At 47.0% G+C, this 19,122-nt stretch overlaps 1 protein-coding gene across 1 annotated transcript in view; it reads left to right on the forward strand.

Annotated features, from left to right (window-relative positions):
- Positions 1–473: 473 nt before the first annotated feature.
- LOC144824368 (uncharacterized) overlaps positions 474–19,122 on the forward strand; it is a 118,333-nt gene continuing 99,684 nt past the window's right edge. Inside the window, exon 1 of the mRNA XM_078683480.1 lies at positions 474–543. Within this exon, the coding sequence (XP_078539606.1) occupies positions 498–543 (46 nt within the window). The 5' untranslated portion in view covers positions 474–497. The remainder of the gene's footprint in view (positions 544–19,122) is intronic.

Here is a 19,122-nt window from a genome sequence, read left to right on the forward strand (position 1 = left end):
AGGATCAATACTGACTTGCATGGCCAGGTATAAACTGGGGTGGCATGGTGAGCAAATGAATGAGGATTTAACCCAGATCTCTTGACTGGGGTGAATGTTAAGATTTCTTCTGCATTCGGTCCATGACTTTTGTTTCTCTTTTCCCAGCACCTTCTCATGCACGAATATCTATTTTCCCTCTCTCTCTCTCTCTCTCTCTCTCTCTCTCTCTCTGCCTTTCTTTGTCTCTCCCTCCTACCTCCCTCTTATGCATCACTGAAGATAGGTGTTGGTGACGCTGCCGGTTATCTTGACTCTCAGCAGCTCTCCATCTCACGCAAACTACAGTAGTAACAAAATTGTATCTGATAATTAGCACCTCCCTCCATCCTCCACTGTGTGCAGCATGTAGAACAGCATCAGCACTTTCTAGACCAATTCCTGTGTCTGTATTAGATAAAAACAGATTTCTTCACACTCTTCTCTTTACAGAGTCCAGTGGATTTGTTGAGGATGAAATGGCGTCCACCAGTGCTCCAAGGAGCCATCAACCTGCACCCACAGGTAATTCTGATCCAGTCTGTCAAGGCCGTCCTTCGAGAAGGTATTGTGATACAGTAAGATGGGGACAGCTTTCAGCTAGAGGTGGTTATCATACCGCTGGCAGGGAATACTTCCTAGAGTGGTAATCATTACAAGCCACGCTGCACCTAGAGGATCACACTTCCAACAGCGGTAATCCGTACAGAGTATGACACAGTCATGCTGCACCTAGAGGATATTACCATACCATCATTTGTTTGCGTAGCACTTTTCACCCAAAGTGCGCTGGGTATGCCCAGACATGGGTCCCTTGCTCACAGTGCCACTGGATTCAAGCTAGCCTGGCTGATGAAGGGTAATATCCAGAAACCGGTCCCAGGAAGCTTGTTTCCAGTCCAGGGAGGACCTGGCTTGGCAGGTTGGTCTGGACTGTTCCCATGAGGCACAGGCTCAAGACTGATTTGCATATGGCTGGGTCTAAACTGGGGTGGCAGGGTAAGTAAAAGAACAATGGATTTAACCCAGATCTCTAGACTGGGGGTGAATGTATGATTTATTCAGCATTCCATCCATAATTTGTTTGTGTAGCACCCAGAGGGTTACACTTCCAACAGCCGTAATCCGTACAGATTATGACACAGTCATACTGCACCTACAGGGTCACACTTGCCACAGCAGTAATCGTTACACAGTACGACACAGCCACATTGCACATAGAGGGCCACACTTCCAAGAGAGGTAATCCTTGCACAGTATGGCACAGCCAGGCTACACCTAGGGGGTCACACTTCCTACAGCGTAATTCTTGCATAGTATGGCACAGTCAGGCTGCACCTAGAGGGTCACATTTGCCACAGCGGTAATCCTTGCATAGTATGGAACAGCCACATGCACCTAGGGGGTCGCACTTCCAAAAATTGTAATCCTTACACAGTATGACACAGACACATGCACCTAGAGGGCCACTCTTCCTATGGCATCAATCCTTACAGATTATATGAGAGTCATGCTCCACCTCGGGGTAGTTATCATGATGTCTGGCTGGGCCACACCTCCAATGGTGGTAACCCTTACAGGGTATGAGAGAGTCGTGTTCCACCTCGGGGTAGTTATCATGATGTCTGGCTGGGCCACACCTCCAATGGTGGTAACCCTTACAGGGTATGAGAGAGTCGTGTTGCACCTAGGGGTAGTTATCATGATGTCTGGCTGGGCCACACCTCCAATGGTGGTAACCCTTACAGGGTATGAGAGAGTCGTGTTGCACCTAGGGGTAGTTATCATGATGTCTGGCTGGGCCACACCTCCAATGGGGGAAACCCTTACAGGGTATGAGAGAGTCGTGTTGCACCTCAGGGTAGTTATCATAATGTCTGGCTGGGTCCTTCTTTTTACATTGAAAATCCTCAAACAGGATGGGAGAATCACCCTGCACCAAGTGCTAATTATCATATCACCTGGCAGGATCACATTTGCCATGGTGGTAATCCTTACAGGGTATAAGGCCATCCCGCAGACCCTATGGGCAATTACCATACTGTCCAGCAAGGCCACAGTGGTACTCCTTGCACAGTAGGGGACAATCACACTGCACCTAGTGTTAAATATCACACCATATGGAAGGGTCATACTTCCAATGGTGGTAATCCTTATAGTGTGTGAGAGTCATGCTGCATGGAGTGGTAATTATCATACAGACTGGCACAGCCAACCTTCCTGCCAAGGTAATCCTCACACAGAACAAGAGAATTATTCTGCATCTAATGGTATTATCCCACTGCCTGGCGTGGTCACATTTGCTGTGCCGGTCATATTTCTAGAGTATGAGCGAGAGTCAGGTTGCGCCTAGGAGTAGTTATCATACAGCAATGTAGGATACGTGGTAATTCTCATGCAGTACGAGAGACACACACGCTGCACCTAGGGTTAATTATCATTTGGGGCCAGATGTAGGAGCCCATTTACCGGTCGGTAACGGCCGATTTCAGCCGTTACCGACCGGTAATTAGGAATTGGCATGTAGGGGCCCTATTTTACCGATTCGGTAAATTTACCGAATCGGTAAATGTACTGAATCGGTAAAATACCGAATCGGTATATTTACCGATTCGGTAACTTGCAGATGTAGGTGGGACTCTTCTGAGTCCCAAAGGCCTTTCAGATTCGGTATTTTTACCGATTCGGTATTTTTACCGATTCGGTAACTTCTAGATGTAGGTGGGACTCTTCTGAGTCCCAAAGGCCTTTCAGATTCGGTATTTTACCACCCAATCCAATTGGGTGGTAAAATACCGAATCCAGGTGTGCTTGCACATGTGTGCATGCACACCTATGCCATGTGACAGACAGACATGCCCTTAGGGCATGTCTGTGTGCCACATGGCACACATGCCTGAATTCGGGGTGCTAGAGGGTGTCAAAGTGACACCCCCTGCACCCTTGCAGGATTCGTTATTTACCGAATCGGTAAATACCGATTCGGTATTGCCCATTGATTCCTATGGACTTCAAGGCCCATAGGAATCAATGGGCATTACCGAATTGGTATTTACCGATTCGGTAAATACCGATTTTTCGGATTCGGTAATTCAATTACCGATTTACCTAAATCTCCCTGCTTCTATTTTACCGATTCATAAATACCGAATCAGTAAAATTCGGTATTTATGAGTTGGTAAAATAGAATTACCTACATCTAGCCCTTGGTCTGGTGGGGGCACACTTACACCGGCGGTCATCCTTACGCAGTATGAGAGAGTCACGCTGCACTTAGGGGTATTGAGCTTACTGTCTGGCAGGGTCGCAATTCTTATGGGAGCAATCCTTACACAGAATGAGAGAGTCAGGCAGCTCCAGGGGGAAATATTGGTACCAGGCGTGGCTGGTGCAGGTAAGATCAGCGGGGGGGGGGGCGAGGTGTCACTGACAATGGAATAAGGAAAATCAAATTAAATAATAAATCAAACGACTTACCTTGCGCTCGCCACATCGCCGTAGCAACGCAGGCGCCGTTGCAGGGATGATTGTTTTTGTGCAGGAAGGGACATCTTCCTGCACAAAAACAATCATGAGGGGCTTTTCCCACTTTGTATGTGTGCTGTAGAATGCAGCAACAATAGAAAAGGGAAAAACAAGCGGAAAAAAAGGTATTCTTATGGCAACTCCCTTACAGCTCCCCTGGAGAGGCCGAGGCTTTTGACGCATTTCCAGGTTCATAAAATCTCATAAATCTGGGAGTGTGTCAAATACCAAGGGTGCCACACAGGGGGGTTTTATGTGGTCTTGTAGATATGGCCCTGCAGTCTGCGCCGCCGGACCGTCACTAAACGTGATGTCCCAGCAGCACAGGGGCCTTGTAAAGAAGCCGAGAGTCTCTGCCCGTGCCCTGGGAAGCCAAAAACTTTATATAGCACATATTGAGAGTCCCTGACCAGTCTGAAAACAAACCAAGAGCCCCTGGCAGAACATGATTTATTGTATGGTTAATAAAACCATCGAAAAAATATAACAAGCATTGGTAAAGACAATAGGCCAAGCCTATTGTCCTTGCCAATGCGTATTATATTGGCAAAGACAATAGGACTGGCCTATATTGGCAAAGACAATAGGGCAGGGGGGGGGAAGATGGCAGCCGCTGCTTAGTCGTCCGACTGTCGAGATAGTGGCAGTGGCGTCCTGACTCATCACTGTACATCACTGTATGTGACCCCCGTTTGTGAGAGCCATGTAAGAGCCGTGTTGTGTTGCCGTGTTGCCATGTCATGCCGTGTTAGAGCTGGGGCGTCTGGAGCATAGCCGCATATCTGCACATCAGGAGTGCAAACAACGGCACGAAAGAACATGCTCTGTTCTATGGGTTGCAGACATGTACACGGTTACGGCAAACTCTGAGGACAAGATGAGACGAGATCCGAAAAGCCTAAAGACCTGTGCTCTCGTTGGGCCCGCGATTGTTTCGCGCTGTGTGATCTTATCCCGAAGAAAGAGGCAGAGACGCAAGCTGCCGTTTTGGCAGTCTTCGCAATACCTTTGCAGCGCCTACTAACTGCCACCCCGGTGCCCCCGAAGAAACTTCCGAACTATTCCCGAAAAATTGCTGTATAATTGTACCCTACGTTGTATCCTGTCTCCCTGCGCCCACTCTGCAGCTCTCGTCATCTTCTTTCACCTCAGCGTGCTGGAGGGAATCCGAGCAGCTTCTAAAACTGCTTCCCGAAAAAAAAACTGCTTTGCATTACCATATGCAGCGCCTCGGATTAACCATCCGTTCATCTGCTCTCCGTAGCTCCATCGCTCTGTTTCCCGCTCTGTCTCCTGCATCAGCAACTTGGCCACCAAGCTACCGGGAGAAAACCACTACTCAGTCATTTTTTCATCAGTGTGTCTTCATTCGTCGCTGCTCCCTTGCCTCTTTTGCTCTGCGCTCCGCTTCTGATGTTTCTGATGCTCGCAGGACTAAGGCAGGCACATCGTCAGAGGCAGAGGCAGAGACTGTGGAAAGCCTGCATCACTGCTGTTGTGACCCGGACACTACGTGACATAGTTCAGAAATCTTTTCAAAAGCTCTTTTCTCTATCAGTGGGATTGACCGCTGTTCCGACTAGTTGCAGTAGTAGTGTCAATCTTAGTACCAGCGGGGAAGCCCTGAAGGCCAAGATGCCACAAAAGCACTTTCAGCGGCTGCGGCAAGGGCTGCTGCGGTGGCAACGGCCCGTAAGGCCCGCGTGGAGGATGCTGCAGAAGCAGCAGAGGCAGCGGAGATGGCAGCAGGGGGGGGCGACATTTGGGACCCTGCCCCCCCCACCAAGATCACCGGGCTCGAAGAAGCTGTTCTCCCCGGATCAAGTTCTTCTGACACCAATACCTCCAAGGAAAGTGATAGCCGCGCCCCCTCTCAAGGAAAGTACAGCTGGCCCATCTGTAGTGGAACTCCTGCAGAGGGCGAGGGTACCCACTGAGACTGTTACATATACTGATTCAGGTCACGATACCGGCGCACAAAGCAAGAAAAGCGCAGACAGCAAGGAGGGCAACCCTAGCTGTTCTTGCTCCCTCTACTGCCCTCACCACTGCCACCACTACCCCCATTATCCCCACTCCAATATCTCAAGCATCTCCAGTACCTCCAGTACCTCCAACAACGCCTGGGTCAGAGTGTAGGTCTGTCGCTGTGAAAGCCGTGTATGAGGAATCTGAAAGAGCCACAGAACGGGGTACTGTGCCTCTCCTAAGAATGGGACAGTTCGGAGGTCGGTGAGGGACAGGAGAGGGGTAGTGGTAAGCTATCTCAAAGCCTCGCACTTGTTGGATCTGTGGATCAACTCCAATGCTTGGATGAGCCTGGTAAGACTAAAACTGATACGCCCCTGCAGTCCAACCCGCAGCCGGAAATACTAGATGCAGCAGTAAGCTTATCATCTAAATCATCCGTAACATCTAAATCAGGCTATCAAAAAAATAAACAAAAGAAGAAGAAGGAATGGGGGAATCAGAGCAAGAGGAGCAGGATGGGGAAAGTGGAGAAGGACCCTAGCGACTGTTTCTACTCGCTATCTGAAGGAGCGGAGTGGTCTGATCAAAGAAATAGCACTTCGCCAGGGGAGAGCAGTGCAGAATCAAATGGTCAAGACTCAGAAGATGAAAATGACGCCGAAACCCCGCAAACAGCCGTTAAATCCATACTGAGAGGGGCACAGAACAGGGGTGGACGGTCTAGTGGAAGAAGAGTGCCAGCCCAGGATAACTGCTCCATTACCCCTCTATTGAAATTGAAAGAGGTAACCCCAGCTGCAGAAAGTGGACCATCAACGCTAGATGTTATACATCAGGCCATCCTGGCTCATAGGGAAGAGACTAGACAAGATAGTCGGAAGACCCAAGCAGGGATGAGGAAAATGCAGGGCCTTGTAAGTAAGCTGTCAAAAGCCTTTTCAAATTTGGGTGGAGGAAAGGATTGTTGGAACTGAGGCAGATGCATCTAAGGCCACGTCCATGGCAGAGGAACATACTGCGCAGATCAGGGACATTCAATGGAAACTTGAGGAATCGGAAAACAGGCAGAGGCGCAACAACCTTTGTGTATTGGGAATACAAGATGGTCTTGAAGGGTCCGACCCCAGACAATATATAATCGACCTCTTCAAAGGGGCGTTTCCTGAACTATCAGAGTGGAACTGGCCAGCCAAAATTCAAAGAGCACACCGCATCCCGTTGAAACCGCGGACACCGGCCAAGGTCGGGGAAAGACCACGGGCCCTACTCGTCTTTTTTGGCAACTTCCTTTTACGAAAAGGGGAGGCCAGATGCCAAAAGATCAGTTGGGGGGGTCTCCTTCTTTGTCCGCCCTGACTTTTGCCATGTGATAGTTGAAAGACGCCGGCGGCTAAGACAGCTTATCAAACCGTTTCAGGACAAAAAAGTGCAGATGTTCTTGATCAACCCAGCGCAACTAAAAGTAATCAATAATGGCACTGTCATATATTTTTCATCACAGATAAAGGTCAAAGAATATCTGGATACAATGGGCAAATAGGAGGCGGCCCTTTTGTCGGGCAAGTGGTACAATGATTATGGAAGGCGGTTTATATCAGATAAGCACTAGAGAAGGATGGGGGCAATGGGGGCACATGGGGTTTGGAAATCGGAAATAAGGTCTAGGTCTATGTCTGTAATCCTAGTAATATGGATAGTTAGGCACCGGGGTAGGGGGCATAGCGAGTGGAAATCGCTAATTAGAAGAATCTGAGTAGTGCTAACCCCCCTCCGGGTTTGAGGCAAGACCTGTGAATCTCTGCTATTTATCTATAAGTAAGGGTCACTGTGAAAATATTGGTCCACCATAAGCTAGCCACTGCCCACTCGCGCAGTTTACATCACATGCTCAGACCTTTGTCTGAGTGCCCCAGTGGGGTGGAAGGGTATGCTAGGGCGGGGAGGGTGGGGGGGAAGGATGGTGGGGATGGGGGGAGGGCACGAGGAAGGGAGGAGGGGTCAATAAAGGGGGGAAAAAGTTAAAAAAGATTCACTATACCTGGTATAAAGTTTCGGTTAGAGGGATTCATGGAAAGTGTTTGAAAAAGAGGGAAAAGATATCAGAGCTTAAACTGCTCTTTTAATGTCGGAGGTCTGAATGACTGGGGTAAAAGACAGAGGATGGGTCAGTTGATCAAATCTAGCCAAATTGACGTACTTTGTCTTCAAGAGACCCCTCTACCGTGGGTCAAGAAACATCTGCTGAATAAAACAGGATACATGCTGTTGGATAGCTCTTTTCAAACCTCCAATATTAGAGGAGCTGCTATACTGGCTAAACCAGGTGTGGGGGGGATCAGACAATACTTGACAGATGCCTATGGTCGCTGGGTGGTGGTTGAAATGGAGGTGGGATTTACATTGTGTACCATATATGGATCGAACCAGGATGATCCCGAAAGTTTTGATGGTCTCGAATCTGAATTGTTGAATTGGCCTACCCCCCTTGTTGTATGTGGGGACTTCAATATCTCTGCGGATTTTACAGAATCAGGGATAAATAGCCCATTTCATGGATGGAAGCCCAGGGTATTCCGCGCTATAACTGCATTAATCAAAACCCATGGGCTGCTGGATGTCTGGGGCGAGAAGGTGCCCAATAATCCTGGATAAACATATTTCTCCTGTCCTGCTAAAAAGGTTTCTAATCTCGAATATTTTTTTTGTTTCTGTTGTGGAGGTTAATAGGGTAGAAATTAGGAAGGTGCCAAAAGTAATATCAGACCACAACCCATTGATCCTTCAATACAATTTTGATACCCTCATTAGACCAGCATTAAGGTGGACTTTCGAAAGAAAGTTACTAGCTAACAGTAAATTTGTTGACCACCTAAAGAATTGGGCCCAGAACTTCTTTGATACCAATCGCTATATTACATCTCGTAACATGGTTTGGGATTCATTTAAAGCGACTTTAAGAGAGGAGGTAATTAGTTTTTCTGCCAGACTCAGGAAGGAAGACAAGGCCCATAATGAGACTCTTTTGACTCAATTAGCAGACGCAGAAGAACTATTGGTTAGAGCTATAGCCAGGGAACGGGAGTGACAGAAGTACAACAGAAAGTTATGGTTATTAAAGCAGAGAGAAATCAGTTGATAGCCCAAAGAGCGGCAGATCAATATCAAACAGATAGGGGCTTACTTTATGAAACAGGCGGGTAAATTATTGGCTCTCAGAATTAAACAGAAGAGTAGCCAAAATATCATCAAAAATATTCGTGAGGGGACCCAGAATTACTCCAAGCCAGAAGAGATCCGAGAAATCTTTAAAATGTTTTATCAGGCACTGTATGAAGAGGAGACCAGGGCAGATTTCTCTAATATAGTATGGCACGATTTCGGGCCAAAACTGAACGAACTGGATAGACTTGGGTTGGAGGAAGAGATATCAAGGGAGGAAGCAATAGAGGCTATGAGGTACCAAGCAATAGGAAAAGCCATAGGTGCAGACGGCATTCCGCTGGAAGTATATAAGTCTCAACAAGATATTATAGCTCCTCTATTAGTGGATTTCTTTAATGGGATAGTTTATACTATGGATAGCCCTAATTCATGGAAGGAAACAAACATCGTGGTCTTCCATAAAAAGGCTAAACCTAAGGATGAACCCGGAGCCTATCGACCAATATCCCTCATGGATTCTGATACAAGGATCTATGCCAAGGTCCTAGCGAATAGAATGGGGGGGATCATCGCCGGTCTGGTGTCCCCTTGGTAGCATGGGTTTATCCCAGGTCGGGGAACAACGGACCATGTGAGCCGGGTAATCACTCTATTTGACGTGCATGCTGCTGAGGCAGATCGGATGGCGATGATCCTCCTCGATGCCGAGAACGCATTTGATCGCGTTACCTGGCAGTTTTTATGGGGGATATTGGTACGAAGGGGTTTTGGTCCTAAAATAATCAGGGCAATTAAAAAGAGATGTATCACAAACCCAGGGCCCGGATCCAGCAGATGGGGGGTAGCTCGGAAGAGATCTCAATATCCTGTGGAACTCGACAGGGGTGCCCATGCTCCCCAATACTCTTCGCCCTTTATATAGACCCCATGATTCGTAGAATTTTATGTTGTGAAGCAATTAATCCAGTGGTATGTAGGGGCTATAAGACGAAAATATTAGCATATGCCGATGATTTGGCTGTAATAACCACAAATCCAGAAACGGCAATAAAAGCCCTCACTGACATGACTAGGGATTTTGGCAATTACTCCGGTTACCGCCTCAATGAAAATAAGCCCTAAATAGTGTGCACTAGTTTTATGGCAAGGCAGGATGGGAGGTGGGTTGACTCAGCAGTTTATCTTGGGATCAAGATAACCCCAGCAGTTAATATAATTATAGAAGAGAATTATACTCCACTGGTGGCCTCCAATAAACAGGAGTTAAAAAGAATGGACGATATTCATCTATCTTTAATTGGGCGAGTAAATGTGTTGAAGATGACTATGCTACCAAAAATTCTCTATTTGTTTCGTTCAATCCTGCTTCTGTTTGATGAGGGGTGGATAAAAAGCATAGAAGCAGTATTCCCCAATTTTTTATGGTCTACGGTAAAATTAGAAGGTCCCTAAGATATCTATCACTCCCGCAAGAGTGGGATGGCCTGGTAGCCCCTAATATCAGATTCTACCAGTGGGCATGCTTAATGAGTCAGATGGCTATTTTATTTAAAACCTCTTCCGACCCCACTCACTCCTCAGATCTCCCATCTATCTTTGAACTACTAGTGGGTAGAGATGCTCAGGGGTTGCTGCTATGTCGGACAGAAAGGGGTTACTATAATAGAACTAGATATAAAATTATGGATGGAATTTTGAAAACTTGGAAAGATATCCAAAGGCATTACAAATCCCTAAAATAAACTACTACACACCGTTGTGGGATTCTAATATCTTTTCACAATTGAGTAGTGATAGGTTGGGGCAATATGGGAACAACGAGGAGCTAGAACAATGGGGGACATCTTTGAAAAAGGCACGGGGAAATGACTTACTTTCAGTGATATTCAAGTCAAATTTGGTATTCCTTCTACCCACGCGTTTAAGTACCTCCAGATTCATCAAACAATGTATGGGATGAGACCACGTATCAATCCAGGTGGTAAAATTAAAATAATTGAGTATTTGCTAGGAGGTGGAGACCGAATTAAAACAATTTATAAAGCCCTTATTGACTCGATACAAGACGACATGGATAAAGTCGAATCATCCCAGTGAGGCAACTGGGGCTGCGAGCTGCGCTAAATCTCTGCAATTTGTGGACAATTTATGTAAACTTGAAAACTGTGAAATAGCTCTGATCGTTTTTAACCCAATTGTTTTTTATTGTTCCTAGACTTGGGGGGCTTGGCCAAAAAGTTAAGGGGAAATATTTTATTAGGCACACTGACACCGCTGACACTTTGAAAAGATCACAGTTCGTGCCGCTTTTGCTGATTACCGGTGACGGTGGGCGCCATCTTGAGGGAGGCAGGGAGAGCGCTCTAGTCGCGCCATACTCCCGCCCCCCTGGAATATTTAAATCGCGTTTTCCTCGCGCTCGGTGCCCTACAGTAGCTCTCCCCAGTGAGGCAACTGGGGCTGCGAGCTGCGCTAAATCTCTGCAATTTGTGGACAATTTATGTAAACTTGAAAACTGTGAAATAGCTCTGATCGTTTTTAACCCAATTGTTTTTTATTGTTCCTAGACTTGGGGGGCTTGGCCAAAAAGTTAAGGGGAAATATTTTATTAGGCACACTGACACCGCTGACACTTTGAAAAGATCACAGTTCGTGCCGCTTTTGCTGATTACCGGTGACGGTGGGCGCCATCTTGAGGGAGGCAGGGAGAGCGCTCTAGTCGCGCCATACTCCCGCCCCCTTTTCTCCCTACATTATGTGTAAACCGGCCAGACGGCGCAGCGGGCTGGCGCAGCGGGCGCGCCGGATGCGCGCCGAAGCCGCGCCTAAGCCAAGCCCGTCTGCGCCCGTCCGCGACCGGACTGCGCTGGGCGCAGGGCATGCTGTCGGGCTAAAACCTGCCATCAGGTATGATAACAACTATTTACTGTCCCTACGCCCCCCACCTGCTCCCCACTGTTGCGACTGCCCCCATATCGACCCCCTCTCCAGCCCCCTGGTATGTCCTTGTTGTGAATGGACTCCCCTTCTGCTTATAAATGACGTCGCCGACACGCACATTCCTCAAAAAATCCCCCCCACCCTCTTTAAGGGAGGTCTGGTGAATGCCAGGTCCCTAGCCTGCCATTGCCAAGACGTGCACGATTTAATATTAATCCAAGATCTCGATGCCCTGTTCATCACCGAAAGTTGGCTCAATGACTCCTCCAACCCCGACCTTGCTATTGCCCTCCCCCCTGGTTTTACCATATTTAGGAGGGATAGACCTTCAGGTCGAGGTGGTGGGATAGCATTAATCATCAAGGAAACTTTTCCCTGTCATACTTTTGATTTATGCCACCTTAAGGACGTCGAGAGCTTGGGTTTCTCAATTAAAATCACTGCCTCATTTTCTCTCTCGGTTGGGCTTCTTTATCGTCCCCCGGGAAGCCCTACTTCATTTCTTAACTCTTTAGATGAGGCCCTTGGAGCACTCATGCTACAATACCCTAACTTCACGCTCCTTGGCGATATGAACCTACATATGGAATCACTCATTAACCCTCACTCCATCTCCTTCCTACAGTCCTTGAACATCTTTGGACTCTCCCAACGCATTAACACGGCCACTCACACTGCTGGGCACACCATTGATGGCATTTGCTCCAATCTCTCCACTCTCTCCACTTTCCCGCCGCTACCTCAAATTTGGACTGACCACTACTTCATCCCTTTTGACATTATGACTTCTATTCCCATCTTACCCAGCCCTAGTCGCACACAAGCCACCTTTACAGTCAACTGGAAGAAAGTGGCCGAACGAATAAAGCTGGAGTCAAAACCACTACCCTCACCCCCCACCGTAACTGGAGATGTTGATATAGACTCCCGCAATTTCCATATCTGGATGAACCAAATAGTCGCGATTAATACTGAACCCAAAAACAATCAAGGAAAGGGCCCTAAGAAGAAAAAACCAAATGCCCCCTGGTACACCCAGACCCTTGCAGACAGTCATCTTTTATGTCGGAGGCTGGAAAGACACTGGAGACAAGCATATGACACGGTCTCCAAAACACGCTATGTCCAACAGAGGAAATTATATCTCTCTGACATAAAATCAGCAAAAAAGGAATATTTCACCAATCTTATAATGGAAGCTCATCAAAATCAAAAAACTATCTTCACCATAGTTAAGTCTTTCACTCATCCAAAAGCTCTCACCATCGATATACCTCCTTCAGAGAGTTTGTGTAATCAAATTGCTGATTACTTCATTGACAAAATTGTTAACATTCAAAAAGACTTTCCCCCACCCTCGATAATTCCCTTAGAGGTAACAGTTAACTACCCTCCTCTCTCCAGTTTTAAATCAGTCTCCTTGCAACAGACTAGCAAGGCAATCTGGGCCTGTAAATCAGGAGCACCCACTGATTCCTGTCCCCCCATCATTCTTCATCATCTGATTGACACAGTCAATCCCTACATTCATGGTATTATTAATAAATCCCTTGAATCCGGAATTGTACCTGCCGAATGGAAGAAGGCCACTGTAAAACCTCTGTTGAAAAAACAGAACAAATCATCTACAGACTTGACTAACATGCGCCCCATCTCCTTACTTCCCATTCTGGGCAAAGTCACGGAGCATCTAGTGCATGAGGAGCTTAAAACTTTTACAGAAGCCCACAACATCCTGCACCCTCAGCAATCGGGTTTCCGCTCCGGTCACTCCACCGAAACAGCTTTGATCGAACTTGCTGACTCCATCAAATTCCTGCAGGATGAGGGCAAGCAAGCTGTCCTCATCCTGCTGGATCTCACAGCAGCATTCGACACTATCTCGCATGTCATCCTAATTAATCGAATGCGAGAGATCGGCGTGACAGACACTGCTCTGGCCTGGATTTCATCATTTCTATCAAATAGGTCTCAGACTGTGTCATTAGGACCTCACCTATCCAGCGAAAAACTCATTACATCCGGAGTGCCACAGGGGTCCATATTGAGCCCTTTATTTTTTAACATCTATATGGCACCCCTTTTAGCTGTGATAGAATCACATGGGATCTTGGTCACGTCTTACGCTGACGACACTCAATTGGTCGTCACCCTTGATAAACAACAGACTGACGCAGATCTCCGGTTCAAAAACTGCCTCTTAGACGTTTTTGAGTGGTTAAATACTAATCATCTTAGATGTAACAGTGCAAAGACGGAGATTATTCCATTAGGTAAGACTCTCTCTTTCTGCACGAAAGATTGGTGGCCCACAGGATCAGAGGCCCGTCCTAGTGCAGTTACATCAGCCAGAAATCTGGGCGTACAATTCGATTCTTCCCTCTCTTTTGATGACCACGTTAAGATCACCGCAGGTCGCTGTTTCGGATTAATAAAATCTCTGAAGAAATTTTTTGATTTCCTCCCAATTGCAGCCAGAAAGTCAGTCGCGGTAGCCCTTATACTCTCCCGACTCGACTACTGCAATGGCCTTATGGCCGGAGTGAAAAAATCTACTCTCAGAAAGCTGCAGAGCATCCAACATGCGGCAGCTAGACTGGTCTTACAACTTCCCAGAAGGTCATCCGGGTCTTCAGCCTTGAATTCGCTCCACTGGATGCCACTGCATAAACGAATCCTTTTCAAACTGCTCCTCACAGTCTTCAAAACCATGCAAAACACAGGACCCCGCTATTTTGTTAACCGATTTACGCGCTATAACCCCTCGCGTTGCCTGAGATCCTCTGGGACAAATTTGGTTCAAATTCCCAGATTTAAATATATGACCAAGGGCGGAAAATCCTTTAATGTTCTGGCGGCTAAAGCCTGGAACACCCTACCCGCCAATCTCAGAGCCATAGACAATGAGAACAACTTTAGAAAACTCCTCAAGACATGGGTCTACAAATTACCAGACTCCTCTGTCCTGGCGGCTATTTAGTTCTCTTTTACATTTACTCCACTCTCTCGGGTATTTCTCTGCAGCTCGCCCAGCGCCATGATGCTCCCCTGGGAGCGAACGTCAGCGCTTTACAAATGCTCATAAATATCAAATATCAAATATCATGGACGACGAAATTAGTGGATCCTGACTTTGATTTAGATAGAGCTCTCCAGCTAGCGAATAAAGTATATCGCTCTACCAATTTAAGGGCACAACAATATAAAGTCTTCTTTAATTTGTATTTTACTCCGGTCAAACTTTTTCAATGGGGCAAAAAGGAGGACGATAGGTGTCCAAGATGCTGGGAGGGACCCGCCAAATTAATCCATGTGTTCTCTCAATGTGAAAAAATGAGAGGAATCTGTGTAGAGTTGAGAAGTTTGTAGAGCTGCTAGGTATTCTTGGTAATCTATCCCCTACACGTATGATATCTGGTTTTGGTAATAATCCTGATCTTGAATGGGATAAGGAGGCCTTTGTGTTCATATGTCTAGCAGTCCTTCGGATCCTGGTGGCAGCAGGACGGAAGGATAATACTGCAGTGCACCAACTTTTCAAATGTTGCTAGTTAGGCTGCTAGACATTCATAATATTGAAGCTGCTCTCTATAAAAGAAGGGGAAGAAAGATGAGGGAATGGGGCCTTTGTGTTTGGGCTCCCCTCGCGGCATGGAGAGAAATCCCATGAAAGGGTATTAACTGTGGTGTTGTATATATATGAATATGTCCTCTAAGACCTATCTTATCTCATATCCTCATATTATGCAATCATATAATGTACTTTTTATGATCCCTCGATCTCAAATCAGTTTTACAATTGATTTTTGCAGTTGAAATGCTCTTCTATGAATTAATGTATTTAATGTACTGTACCAGGTATGAGAAAAAAAAGAAGAAAAGAAAGACAATTGGCCAGGCTTGCATTTAGAACCCCTACTTAAACATTCAAGAAAAGCCTACAATTATGGGGAAAAAACAAAAAAGCCTAATGCTGTATACAATAATCTGAGAGAGAATTTAGTGGCTCATTATGATGGTGGGTGGATATCAGTCTGCCCACCACCATAACGGTGATGGGACCGACTGCCAGACATGTGGCTGTCCCACTGGTCCAATTAGGATGCGCCCGCTATACTGGTGAGCGCATCCTGCCCTTTTACCATTGCCGACGGTGCTGCAGACATCAGCACCGTCTGCAATGGTAAAAGGACATGCACAGGATTTCCCTGCACCATATTAGTTCCCCAAATCCCCCCGGCCGGCAATTGTAATAATTGCCATCCTGCGGAAAAGCGGCGGACGGACTGTGCGTCTGCCGCAATACCCACCTCCATCGTAATATGGTGGGGTTGTTTCACGTTACGATGGCGTAACGGTCACCACCACTGGCTCAGCAGTGGCGATTGTTACACCATCTTAATAAGCCCCATAATGTGTGACAATTCAGTGCTCTATGGGATGTAAAATAGTCCCTCATGCAGGGTGCCGGAACCCTATTCCGAGGGCCACGGGGAAAGCAGGAGTTACTACGCCGCACCATGCTGGGTGTGCCCTTTTACTCCTGATGTCCCGGACCCGGAGTACTATGGGCTCCAAGTAACTGAGGTAAGTACCACTTCAACAATTGACTTTCAGCCAGGGTTGGCTCTAGAGTGGTGCGACTCGTGCCGCTGCACCGGGTTTTGACTTCAGGGGGAGCAGTGTTTGCAGGTATATTATAGTTTTAAAAGCACCTGCTGCAGCGTTCCTTGCATCCAGCAGTTTACAGACAACAATAAAAACGTCAAGATAACTCCAGTGATTAATGTTCTTCGTGGAGTCAGATTGGAGGTTTGTCTAATGGAAGTTTTGACTCATCATAATGTAGCGCAGAGGGTTAATGTGCCTGCTGCAAAGAACGTGTATCATACAGACCACAAAGTATATATAATGTAACTAGGTCAGTGCTCTTGTCAGATAGACCCTTTTGTTACTTGCAGTATATATGTTAAAATCCTAATATAGAAAAGTGAGCTAATAACTGTCATCAAAGAGCTGCATGCAGACTGCAAGGTAGAGATTTTAGCGTTATGATTTTTCCCCCAGTGTTTCATTGTTATAATGGTGCAAAAAGGGTAAATTTTGGCCCCCCAAAAAATCAATTCTTAATATTAAGTATAAACCCCAACCGTGGTGGTATGTTTTAAATTCTGAGGTGGTGCTTCTCCAGACCAAGTACTTTTAAACTATAAAATCTATCAGTATGGATGACGTGTCACTTCTACACCTTGTAGTCCTCTGGCTTATGTAACATTCCTATACACTGATTGACACACATATGATTGACTGTCTCTGTGTAATGTGTATTTGATGTAAAGTGCTCTGACACCCTACACTGGTATGAGTGGCGCTATAAACCTTGTTAAATGTATCTGAGCAGGAGAGTGGTTATGGAGACTTCAGAGGCAATGTTAAGGGTGATAGTCGGGGAATCCGTGGCATATATGGTCATTCAGGGGTGCAACAAACAGGATTGCACAAGGCGCCACCGGCCCTGCTCTCAGGGGTAGAGTGGGCCGAGCAGTCCAAGGCTTCTTGGGGGGGAGGTAAGTGGACTCAAAATTCATCAAGTAACCAGAATAAATGACTTTCTAGTCAAATACACGCTTTTATGTAAAAGGATGATTTATCAATAAACACAACGTACAATGCAACACAATTATAAATAATATACACAAGTTTCTTAAGGTAGGTGTGCTGCAGTTACCTGGGTCAGTTTCAAATTCAACTTCCCCTTCTAAGGATGGTGGTTATTCCCCATTCCTGTGTGGCCATCTCCACGCGCGGCCTCGATAGAAGTATTAAAAGTTCTACAATGGCTTCAGCAGAAATTAACATGTCCACGTGCTGGAATACGTCCTTCAGAGGGTCCAGTGGTCAGTCTTGCCCACTATAGCTGGGATGGCAGTTCAGAGTCCCCCGGTGCCCCTGTCCCGCCCAGCACGGACCCGCAGTCTGGAAGCTGCTGTTGAAGCAAGAGCAATCCACAGTGCACCTTCACTCCTGCAGTAAGTCTTTTTCTCCATATGGAGGCAGGTCTTGGGTGCTCCCAGACTCGGGCGTTCCCAGACTCGGGCGCTCCCAGACTCAGGCGCTCCCAGACTCAGGTACTCCCAGACTCGGGCTCTCCCAGACTCGGGCACTCCCAGACTCAGGTGCTCCTAGACTCGGGCGCTCCCAGACTCAGGCCCTCCCAGACTAACCTGCTCCCAGACTCAGGCGCTCCCAGACTCACCTGCTCCCAGACTCAGGCGCATACAATGCTCTTCGAACTCAGCTGTAACTGTGCAGTTACAGCTGCAGGTTGTCCTAGAGGAATGACCCTCTTCCTGGACCACACAGCACACAAGGCACACAACCGGCTCAGCACGCTGATCTTGACAGAGCAGAATGTCATGTCTCACACTCCGTTCCTGGGATCATCTGGGTAGGGCCCTCACTGGACCTGGCTTCCACCAGGCAGCCTCCTTCTCCTCACAAGCCCCACTGGTCTTAGATAGGGCAGAACCTGGTGCTCCAGACATGTGTTATTCTTTCTCAAGGTTGATGTTTCCTCCCCCATCATAGGAGACTAGAAGACTCTTAGTCCACAGTCCTGGTCGCAATAGTCAGAACTTGTGCTGATCTCCTCCAAGCTGGTGTAAAGCTTAAGGGCCAGATGTACGACCATGTTTCCATGCGCAAAAAGTTTGCAAACCCAAAAAATAGGTTTTTGCGACTCATAATTAGGAAGGGACGTTGTCTTCCTAATAGCGAGCGCAACTCTATGTAAGAATGTTTTGTGTCCACAATTGCGGGCGCAAAACACACGCAAATAACCACCCTCTTCAAGAGGGTGTTAATGCACTCTAAAAAGGGAAGGGGCTCCCAGGGGACCCCTTCTCCTTTGCAAATACAGGGAAAAGTATTTTTTAAGGGCAGGCATTTATAATACATTTCCAGGCATCAATGTGGTGTAATGGCATATTTACTAATCTTTCATGCAGTGCGGGCCAGCAAGCCTCTGTATCTACATCAACAAATAATCCACATTTGTAAAGCGCTAACAATCACCTGTAAGGGTCTCTAGGCGCTGGGGGTCATCAGGAAGATTAAGCAAGTTATTGCCCAGAGTCAAATGGTGCTGGGCTAATCTGCCGCCGGGAATCGAACCGTGATACCCAGATTCCAGCATCAATCACCCTGGCCGCTGCGCCACACCTCTCTAACAAAGATATAGAGCATTTCCTCTCTCTCCTTGCGCTGCACCCTTTGTGCTGCCTTGCGCCAATAGGGGCACCCATGCTGTTGTGCCCTTACACAGGTTGACAAAGGTAGCCAGGTGGAGTTTAGTAGACTTCTTTATTGGTTCCATAGAGATATGTACATCTGTATATATTCCAGTTGCTAGCCTTCCCTCCAGCCCCTTCAGCTCTTACACCAGCCCCACCAACTGTCACTCATCCACACAGGCACCCAGGCATTCCAGGCATCACAGCTGCTGCC

This window comes from Lissotriton helveticus, chromosome 3_1 (genome assembly GCF_964261635.1).
Source record: "Lissotriton helveticus chromosome 3_1, aLisHel1.1, whole genome shotgun sequence".
NCBI lineage: Eukaryota > Metazoa > Chordata > Amphibia > Caudata > Salamandridae > Lissotriton > Lissotriton helveticus.